This window comes from Anolis sagrei, chromosome 1 (assembly GCF_037176765.1).
Source record: "Anolis sagrei isolate rAnoSag1 chromosome 1, rAnoSag1.mat, whole genome shotgun sequence".
Lineage (NCBI taxonomy): Eukaryota > Metazoa > Chordata > Lepidosauria > Squamata > Dactyloidae > Anolis > Anolis sagrei.
In genome coordinates, this window is record NC_090021.1 from 233,492,827 (window position 1) to 233,504,133 (window position 11,307).

Here is an 11,307-nt window from a genome sequence, read left to right on the forward strand (position 1 = left end):
CAGGAGGCCTCTTATTATGTGGGACATCCCTGATTTGAGTTGGAAAGCTGATCCTTTATAGAGCTGATTACTTCAAGGGATGTCTCCTAATTGAGGGTTGGGACACTTTTCCTTGTACATACACTAAGAAACAGGATGCCCATCCTAAGAAAACAACTTCTGAATGAAGAAAAAAAATCTGCATCTTATGTATGTGGAAAATATGTTAATTCTTTAAAAATGGTTGTTTATCACCGGCCCATATTTGTTGTTTGAAGTCAATTATTTTTCTAACATTGGCGATTCTTCTTACAAGCATGAGACTAAATGGTGAATAGAACTGGCTTGTGCATGCATACTAGTGTATGCTTTACTGGTAAATTCACATGAGAACCAGAAAATGAATTTCTGTTCTATGTGTAAAAGAGCTCTCAATGGAGAATGTGTAAAGCAGGGGAGTGCTAGAGCTTGGGTTTGACTGGAGACTGCCCCTGATGATATGGAGACTCTACTTGTCAAATCTGGATATACTTTTGGACACTGACAAGAAGAAAAAGCACTTTTCACTTGCTCAGAGCCACAATTACTTTTAAAGTTGATTTTCCTTTTAGACTGAAAATAGCTTACTGGCACGAGCCCTACTTGAAATTCAGCTCCAAACATTACTGCATAATAAATATTACATTTACAAATGAGATTCCTATCTTTTCCTTGAAGCTCAGAATACTTTGCCCCCACGTAACGTGGGCTCACAGAACTTCATGCTTTGTTGCACCCAAAATAAACTACCGGGCTCTCTCCAAGAATGAGCACAACAATTTGTCATTATTACTTTCCAACTCGCAAAAATAGCAAGTGCCCCATATTCCACGTCAGGTGCCCTCGACTAGTGCTTATTGTTAGAGGCTTGCCTGAGAAGCATGTAAAGGAGCCTTTTCTGCCTCATTACCGGAGGCTGGTGCTTTTGAGGCTTCAGCATCCATCACTCTGCCACTGGAGGCCAGCCCCCCGGAGGGGCTGAAGGTGGCTGGGTGCAGAGACGGGTGGGGAGAGGTGCCGTACGTGCAAAAGATGAAAATACCTATTAGGATGCTGCAGTGGCAAAATATGAATAATTTCAGGTGTGATAACGAGCCCTTTCCTGGATGAGTTATTTTTATTGCCTCTTGGAAATCTCAGCAAGATAATTGTGGGTTGGAAATGCACCTCTATGTTGCTATGAGTGCTTTAAAATCACAGTAATTAATGCTACTATACAGAGAAAGAAGGCATTCAGGTTGCTTACCAGAAAAGGTACTCACTTACAAAGTGCTTACCTCTATAGGGCAAAAAACTCTGACATAAGGCATGTACTATCCCCACATCTGAAAAGTGCTTCTTCAATATGGACAACACTACATCAGTTTCTTTTATGTGTTTCTCTTTATCAGGGAGGGATGTCAAATTGTCAACCTTATGTGGCCTATTTGTTTACTTCCCTAGAATACCAATGGACAGCCATTGTCCTTTCAACTTATAGTACATTCTCAAAAGGAAGAGGAAGAGAGGGAGGAATGCAGTCAAAGAAATAATAAATTGTCCAAAATTTAAACATATAATTAAAACATCAATAACATTTAAAGCAGTTTTAAAAATCATTAAAACAACAACGCAGAATCTTCTGCACAGTTAGCTCTCAAAAGTCTTCTTAAACAAATAGTTCAGCACCTGCCTGTGAAAAGATGTCAAGATACTTATCATGTACAGAATACAACAATTTCTAAAATCTACAAAGGAGCGATAGCTTTATCGGTCAGCCAAAATGCACAGAGTACATTGTTCAAAGCTCCACTGGATTTTTCTTCAGGCAAAATATGTTTAAATCATACAGAAGGTGGCAATGGCAGAGTCTCAAACCTATATTTTATACTGGATGTTGTTTGGGTCTCTGTGCAGACAGTGTCACCCACCTCAGCATAAAAAAGATACGGTATTGTCCAAAACCACAAATGAAAATCTGCATGTTAATGTGTGCATGATACACTGGCAAAATAACACATATTTTGTTTATATATTGATAAATTTTATTTCCAGCAGTGCCTTTAGTGGTATACAGGCAGTCCCCAACTTATGAACAAGATAGGTTCTATCGGTTTGTTCTTGAGTTGAATTTGTTTGTAAGTCAGAACAGATACATTTTAATGTGTAACACCAATCAATATATATTGCATAGCACAGGGAGGGGTTTACACCCCTGTGGTGTTTGTTTTGCTGTCTGTGCCCCTGTTCAGAAGGTTTCACCTCACTTTTTGTTGCTGTGATAATTGGATTTTGAAAAATTTGGCTTGTAGTAAGTCTTTCAGGAATGAATTTTCCTTCCTAGGGATTGATTTTTCTCCCCATTTGTATCTTTCCCTCTTCTTAATGTCAAAAGCTTGGATGCTTCATTTGAAATTATTTCTTGTCCCAATGACTGTCCCAATGATAGCTCCCATCTCAGTGTGTCATCAAATCTCCTCTGGGTTTGGCCTGAACTTTAAATGAGTTATCCAAAGTGCTGAACCTATTTGGTAGTATAAGATTCAACTGCTGGGTAGCTCTAAATCCTGGAGAGGACTAATCATGTCATTGGCATGGAAGCACCTGTTGCCACCATGTATACAGGATGTCTGATGTTTCTCACTCACTTCAGTAGAAGGATGACACCTTCTTGGAAAAAACACCTAAATCTTATTATTAATCCTGAGTAGTCATGAGTCAAATAGATTTACTTACATGCTGATTCACCTTTTAATAGTGGATTGAATAGATCTTCTCTAGCTGGCACTAATTGAAAGAATTCTAAAGGGGATTTAATCTTCTCTTTCATCAAAATAAATGAGGCAGTCAATAGCAGGTCTCTCCTCTATTGACTGTCCTATTGACTGTATATAGATGGCGGTACTTCAGTTCAGATGGAGTGATTCATTGTGGCATCATTTATTACCCTTCTGATGAGTTTGAGAATGGATTTTCTGTTCAACTGTCTGATCTAGAAGGAATTATTGAGAAAGAAGTGCTGTTCAAATTGATTTCTTCAACTTGTATTTGAGGATTAACACCAAGCCCTGCACTTTGAGACACCGTATCTTTGATAACAAATGTTCTGAGCCTCATTTTATGGTGGAGTCATTGATTAAAGTAGGACCCACATATCTGCAAGGGAGACATTCCTGGATTTGAGGTGGAAACAGTAGTGAATTTAATAGTGGATCCTATTAAATTGAATGACGTCCACCATAGGTTATCATGAAGTCACACTGGAGCACTTAGAAAGTGCATAGAAAGTCCATAAGAATTTCCTAGGTTCTCTATATGGTAACTTCCAGTGTAATTATGCCATGGGAAATTCTTGGGGATTATATATTTTGTTGGATATGCATAAGTGAAGCTGCAGGTTCTGGAGGCACAGGAACAAAGGTCATATTGGATTTCTCATCTCAGGATCTGACTCTAAAGAAACACAACAGATGCCAGGTTTAAGTGAAATAACTGTCAGCAAACACAGGTCTGGAAACCCAGGTTGCCACTTTATAATTTCAGAGTAGTAAAAAAATGCTTTGCAGGGAGGAGCAATGGGAATGTGTGTTTCAGTTACTCGTTTTGGATAATGATTTTCCTTTCATTCTAAAAATAACATAGAGCCAGATGGAAAAGTCGTGGGGTGGGCAGGTGAGGTAGCTCGCTGTCTGCAACTCTTTCTCAGGAAGTTGAACCCTTGAAGTCATACAATTTTCCAGCAAAGATGATGGGCCAGCTTCCTAAATCCCACTTTGTTCTAAACACTTTTGACCTTTGGGTCTGCTTTTTCATAAATGTCTTTCAAATTTATTCCCCACACAATCTTTCCCATTCCTCTTGAGGGCGTTATGATTCCAACAGTTGAATGTGTAATAAGGCTTGTTCTTATTCACTCCAGAAGAATTTTTCCCATAGAGATTTGAATTACAATCAAATCTTGTGATGAGCAAACACAAAATAATAACAGTCTGTTCAGTGATCCAAGGACATATTAATGCTCAAAGGAGATGGTTTAATAGTACACAAACAAACACTGACACTACAATTTGCTATGATTATTTGTATTTTTAATGTATAATGCTCCAAGGCTATGTTGTTAACCTTTCCCCTGGTTGGATGAGTCTTATTAAATCTAATAGGAAAAACCATGTGTCCCTGTGCACAAAACCTAGAGAATGTGGTGATTGTGCCAGTCCCAGAAGAAATATGTAATTTATGAGTAATACCAATGCACTTCATTTAAAAAACCACTAGAGCAGCAATTTCACAATCACATAATGGTAGAATTGAAAAATACCATAGGACCTATCCAATCCAATCCCTGCTGTGTGGGAAAATACAATTGAAACACTCCTGACAGATGGCCATACAGCCTCTGGTTAAAAACCTCCAGAGAAGAAGATTCCATCACACTCTGAGGAGGCAGCATATTCCCAGTGAACTCTGCTTTCTCCCTGCTGCTTCCCTCTCCTAATGGCAAGAGGGCATTGATTTAAAGAGGAAAGGCAGCCTTTTCAGTTTTGTTTTACTTCCTTGCACTGAAAATGAAATTGATTTTGGGAGGCTTCCAAGATTTACAAAATTCAAACAAAAAAGACTCTTGAAGTGAAATAGAAGGGGATTATTAGGGATGTGCAATTTTTTGTTAGTTGTCGTAAGTCATATCAAATTCATTAAATTCATACTTATGATATGATATCTGACACGTGGGCAAAAACACAAGAATCAAAACTTACTCAATAATCCCCTTCTATTTCACTTCAAGAGTCAGCAGCCAGACTGAGCGAAGGGGTTACCTTTCAATTACTTCCTACTAGCAAGAGAGGACATGTCAAGGACTTGAGATGGGACACTGCTTGTGATTGTCACTGTCTCATGGGATAGGGGTGAAGATGGCAACCTCTTTATATCATAAGCCAAATAGATCTTTGCTCAAACCAGCTGCTGACTCTTAAGATGGGCTGGGGTGGCATTTATGAAATCACACCGTAACACTATATAGTTTTACTGATTAGAAAGCAGTTACAGACTCATAATTTGATGATACAAAGCAATAATTGCAGCACTGAATTGGAGCCCCCGGTGGCACTGAATTGGAGCCCTTGTGCTGGCAGGACTGAAGACTGACAGGTCAGAGGTCTGAATCGAAGGAGACCGCGGATGAGCTCCCTCTGCCAGCTCCAGCTCCCCATGCGGGGACATGAGAGAAGCCTCCTACAAGGATGGTAAAACATCAAAACATCCAGGGTTGTCCTTGGGAAAACACCCTTGCAGATGGCCAATTCTCTCACACTAGAAGTGACCTGCAGTTTCTCAAGTCACTCCTGACACGAAAAAACCCCACTGAATGTTTATTTTTGTAATAAAACTCAAAAATCCATAAAACCTTCAGCCAGAAGAACTGAACCTGCTCCCAGAAATGAGATCAATCAAATTTTAAAGTTGAAAAATGGGAACCCAGGTGAGATCATTTTTGACAGTTTTGCGTCTCCTTAGTGGTTGCTACTGTGGTTCACAAAGCAAAAAAGAAAATGCCATACAGCAACCATTCTCCAGCCATCAGCCCTTCCGTCTTCAGTTTGTTTTCCTTCAGTTACATCAACTTTAGTCTCCACAGATATTGGAGGTGGATGGTGGCAGAAAAAATACTGTTTTTCTGAGAGCAAACTGGGTGGTCTCTGTGGAGGTGACCAATCTCTATGGAGAGTAGCACACACAGCACCAAACAGCCAGACTACAGCTTGGGGTGGTCTTTTGAAAGGCCCAGATATTCCAGGGCAAACATTCCTTGATCTGAGGACTCCTTGAAGCAAGAAGAATTTAATTGGCTTGGGGAAAAAAGGTTTGTGTCCTTTTTAAGGGCATATGCCGCGGCAATAAGAGCCGCAAAGAAGACTTTCTTCGCGGCCACTATTGCGTCTGCAAAGAACCGTCCGGCTGAACTGTTCCGAGTTGTCAGAGGCCTATTAAAACCCACCACTCAGGATGGGTGCCCTGATGACTCGGCAGCTCGCTGTGAAGCTTTTGCTCAGTTCTTCGCAGACAAAGTCGCTTTGATCCGCTCTGGACTGGATACCATATTAACGGCAGTATCTGAGGATGTAACACGAGCATCTGCCTGTCCGGTTTTGATGGATTCATTTCAATTGGTTCAATCCGAGGATGTGGACAAGGTGCTTGGAGGAATGAGAGCTACCACATGCATCCTAGACCCCTGCCCATCCTGGCTTCTGAAGGAGGCCAGAGGGGGATTGGCCAAGTGGGTGAAGGTGGTGGTTAATGCCTCCCTTCGGGAGGGCAAAATTCCAGCCAGCTTAAAACAAGCTGTGATAAAACCGCTGTTGAAGAAACCATCACTGGATCCCACTCAATTCGTCAACTATCGGCCTGTTTCCAATCTCCCCTTTTTGGGCAAAGTCATGGAACGTGTGGTGGCCTCACAACTCCAGGCATTCTTGGTAGACACGGATTTTCTGGATCTGGCACAGTCTGGCTTCAGGCCGGGGCATGGTACCGAGACAGCCTTGGTCGCCTTAGTGGATGATCTGCGTCGGGAGCTCGACAGGGGGAGTGTGTCCCTGTTGGTGCTGCTCGACCTCTCAGCGGCCTTCGATACCGTCGATCACGGTATCCTTCAGGGACGCCTCGCGGGGATGGGTCTTGGAGGCACTGTTCTTCAGTGCCTCCACTCATTCCTCGAGGGTCGGTCTCAGATGGTGTTACTGGGAGACTCCTGCTCAACCCCACAACCTTTGTCTTGTGGGGTTCCTCAGGGTTCAATACTGTCTCCCATGTTGTTCAACATCTACATGAAGCCGCTGGGCGAGATCATCCGGAGTTTCGAAGTGCGATGCCATCTGTACGCAGATGATGTCCAACTCTGTCACTCCTTTCCACCTGCTACTAAGGGGGCTGTCGAGGTCCTGAACCGGTGCTTGGCCGCTGTGACGATCTGGATGGGGGCGAACAAATTGAAATTGAATCCAGACAAGACAGAGGTACTCCTGGTTAGTCGCAAGGCCGAACAGGGTATAGGGTTACAACCTGTGTTGGACGGGGTCGCACTCCCCCTGAAGACGCAGGTTCGCAGTTTGGGTGTGATCCTGGACTCATCGCTGAGCCTGGAACCCCAGGTTTCGGCGGTGACCAGGGGAGCTTTCGCACAGTTAAAACTCGTGCGCCAACTGCGACCGTACCTTGGGAAGTCTGACTTGGCCACGGTAGTCCACGCTCTGGTTACATCCCGCCTTGATTACTGCAACGCTCTCTACGTGGGGTTGCCTTTGAAGACAGCCCGGAAGCTCCAATTAGTCCAACGGGCGGCAGCCATGATACTAACAGGAGCGGGGCACAGGGAGCGCACAACTCCTCTGCTGTACCAGCTCCACTGGCTGCCGATCTGCTACCGGGCTCAATTCAAAGTGCTGGCATTGGCCTTTAAAGCCCTAAACGGTTCTGGCCCAACTTATCTATCCGAACGTATCTCAGCCTATCAGCCCGCCAGGACCCTAAGATCTTCTGGGGAGGCCCTGCTCTCTATCCCACCGGCTTCACAGGTGCGGCTGGCGGGAACGAGAGATAGGGCTTTTTCTGTGGTGGCCCCCCGGCTTTGGAACACCCTCCCTATAGAGATAAGGTCAGCCCCTTCGCTGATGGCGTTTCGGAAAAAACTTAAGACATGGATGTTTGAACAAGCATTCGGATAATCCGACGAAGCGAACCTTGACGATTAAGGACTGGTAATTACGGACGACGAATTTGGATTGTGATCCCAGTTACGAGATGCACTTGGATTGTTATTGGTGGCCCAATAATTCTGTATTTTATATGTGTTTTTATGTTTTTAAATTGAATATTGTTGTTTTTAGATGTTGTAAACCGCAATGAGTCGCCGACTTAGGCTGAGATATTAGCGGTATACAAGTGTAATAATAAATAAATAAATAAATAAATAAATAAATAAATAAAAAATACCTGGATATTGGTCTGCTATGGCTTCACGACAAAGCAAAATCAGCTTAGGCAGCTCTTTAGTGTCCTCTGATTTCTTACTTTGAAGAACTTGGCTGGATGCTCCCAGGAGCAGCCAGTGACAATCTCTAGAGCAGCAGTGGGGCCCTCTTGACAGGTGTACTGTGCATGCAATTTCCTACTCTTTACTTTCCTCTGCCTGCAATGGACATCCCATTCTACCTGATGGAACTCTGGGATCACTAGAGCCTTGCAGGGGGTGCAGACTGTCCTGGATGACACCATCAATGGGGCTGACCCCCAAATGATTTTTGTACAGGTTTTCTACATTTTTATACAGTATTTCAGCAGAAATTGATTTATTTCTAGTTTTCAAACCACCTCCCCTGTTATTAGTTATAACCACAAAAACATTTTCCTAAGCACAGGTTACAAAATACTGTATATATACTATATAATTATAAGTTCTCTATCCTGAATTACATTTTGAACCTTTTTAAATATACATGCACTCTGGTCAAAGCAGTAATTTTTACTCAGATACAATTATAGTTTGAATCATATGGTTTTGCTACAAGCATGTCTTGTTGCTTTCATTGTTGCTGGGTTTTTTTGTAGCAGAAAATTTTGTCTTTTCACTCAGAAATATACAAGAATTGCAATTTATGAGTAACATTAAGACAAAAAAGTTTACTAAGGATTCTGGCATGGAAGGATGTCCATGGGGGTCCTGGCATGAGTTACCACACTGGGTGATACCAACACTATTTATTTATTATTTATTTACAATATTTATATGCTGCTTTTCTCACCCCTGGGGGGACTCAAAGCAGTTTACACAAAAATAACGACAAAATTCAATGCTTTACATACACAAATCAAAACTCAAATCAACAACATATAACTAGGAATAAAATCAGTAGGACAATTCACTGTAAGATGAGATAAAAGGACATTCAAAACATGAAATATAAGAATTAAAACACCCAATAAAATAATTAAAATCACATGATCCAACTCTTAGACTGGGCCATTCAAAATGTCGATTACACATATTCCACATTTTCTTCTTGTACTGCATTACTTTACTAGTCAAAAGCTTGGTTCCATAACCATGTCTTTGTTCTCTTTCTAAAGGCCAGGAGGGAGAGTGCAGGTCTAATCTCACTGGGGAGAGAGTTCCAGAGCCAGGGAGCCACCACTGAGAAGGCCCTGTCTCTCATTCCCACCAACAGCACTTGCAAAGAAGGTGGGACCAAGAGCAGGGCCTCGTCATAAGATCTTAGCTTCCTTGATGGTTGTGTGAGAGAGATACTTTCAGACTAGTCGTATGACTGCTAATAGAAGACCCAGCCCTTACTCCCAATACAAATCAGAAACTAGTTATTGACTCTGTGTTTGTGTATTTTTATGACCTAACATGACTAGGCCAAATATTTGCAAAACATCAATGCACTGTTAGAAAATATTGGGCACCAAGAAGAAATTACGCAGTTATTTTCTGGTTTAGTAATGCCTCTTTGTCTGAACTCCCAAATATGATGCTCACAGATAACCATGAGAGCAAACATTTATAAGTCTGGCATGAAGCTGAATAGAAGTTTGAATACCTTACAATTCTGTAGCACATTACAAAACTGAGTTCATGTTGTTTTAAATCTACAGAAGTGATTGTTACATTTATTTCTCTCCCTCAGTCTCCTCAGTGCATCCTTTACTTCTTTGTTCCTTAGACTGTAGATAAAGGGGTTAAGCATTGGGATGCCAAATGCATAAAACAGAGATGTTATTTTGTGTTGACCTTCAGAATAGTTTGAGCTGGGTTGCAAATAGACAAACAGGCCAGTTCCATAGAATATGGCCACAGCTGTCAAATGGGAGAAGCAAGTAGAGAAAGCTTTCCTTTGGCTCTCCCGTACGTTGATCTTGAGCACGGTGAAAAGGATGTAACTATAGGAGCTGACAATGACAGGGAGAGGTCCCAAAAGAACAAGGCCAGCACAAATGAAAGCGAACATTTCAGCTACAAAAATATCTGAACATGAGAGTTTGAGAAGTGAAGGGATCTCACAGAAGAAGTGGTCAATTTCCCTGGACTGGCAGAAAGACAGGGTACCTATCAAAGTAGTATTTATTAGTGAGGTCAAGAAACCAGCTATGAATGCACCACTTGCCATCTTGATGCACTGGGTGTGGGACATGATAGATGTATACAGCAATGGGTTGCAAATGGCCACATAGCGGTCATAGGCCATCAGCCCCAAAAGGATGCACTCTACACTTGCAAGAGCAACAAAGAAAAACATTTGAACAAAGCAACCTGTGGGAGAAATAGTTTTTCTTTCAGACAAGACATTTTCCAAGACTTTGGGGGTGATGTTGGAAGAGTAGCAGATATCTAGAGAAGCTAAATTACTGAGGAAAAAATACATGGGAGTATGAAGCTGAAGGTCCATTCGGATCAGCAAAACTAGTCCCAGGTTCCCCGCCACAGTGATAATGTAGATCAGCAATAGCAGTATGAAAATGGGAATCTTCATCTCTGGCTGATGAGTAAATCCCAGAAAGATAAATTCAGATATCCCGCTGTTATTTTGTACAGACATCTATATGGTAGAATTATATCTGGGGTATTTATGATGAATGAATATGGATCTTGGTATTGCTTCAACTGTAACTTAACTTTTTAGTTAAGTATCTGTTTGCTTATTGTCTCCTTTGTTTTTCTTTCAGCCTGTAAATATAATACAAAATAAATATGATCCCACTTCATAGTATTAATAATCAATGCAGCATGTCTAATGTTCCTAAAATGAAGCATATATGATCTATATACAAATATGACTCAGGATGTACCTACATTATAGAATTAATGCAGTTTGATGTAATTTTAACTGCCATGGTTCAGTGCTATAGAATACTTTGATGTGTAATTCGGAGACATACTTTGTAATTTGTAAAACTACAACTCCCATGATTCAATAGCATTGAGCTAAGGCAATTAATGTGATGTTAGACTAACACATTTTAGCTGAACGAGAAGTCTCTTGCCCCTTCAAATCATTTAAAAGCTATTAAAAAACCTTAAGGAATATCTCCCATATTACCCTTTTTCTTGAGAGTGTGTGTGTGTGTGTGTGTGTGTGCAGGCCTTAGAATAGCCCACAGTGAGAGTTCTCATTATGGAAAACTGACAGGGATCTCATAACAATGCCTTCAGTTTTTCTTTTGGTGTTTCTTATTTGTGGCATAAATATAAGATTGGGATGAGATGCCTCCTTTCACTGGAAAATGGAGAATAAGAGCAAAACTATGGAG

The 11,307-nt window shown here is 41.4% G+C and overlaps 1 protein-coding gene across 1 annotated transcript; it reads right to left on the reverse strand.

The window, feature by feature from the left end:
* Window positions 1–9,632: 9,632 nt before the first annotated feature.
* Window positions 9,633–10,595, reverse strand: LOC137096504 (olfactory receptor 5F1-like). Its single transcript, XM_067465859.1, has one exon. It carries the CDS (start codon window positions 10,593–10,595, stop codon window positions 9,633–9,635), a length of 963 nt encoding a protein of 320 aa, XP_067321960.1.
* Window positions 10,596–11,307: the final 712 nt, after the last annotated feature.

Coding starts and splice junctions, on each gene's coding strand:
- LOC137096504 (XM_067465859.1), bottom strand. CDS start 10,595: ATGTCTGTACAAAATAACAGCGGGATATCTGAATTTATCTTTCTGGGA.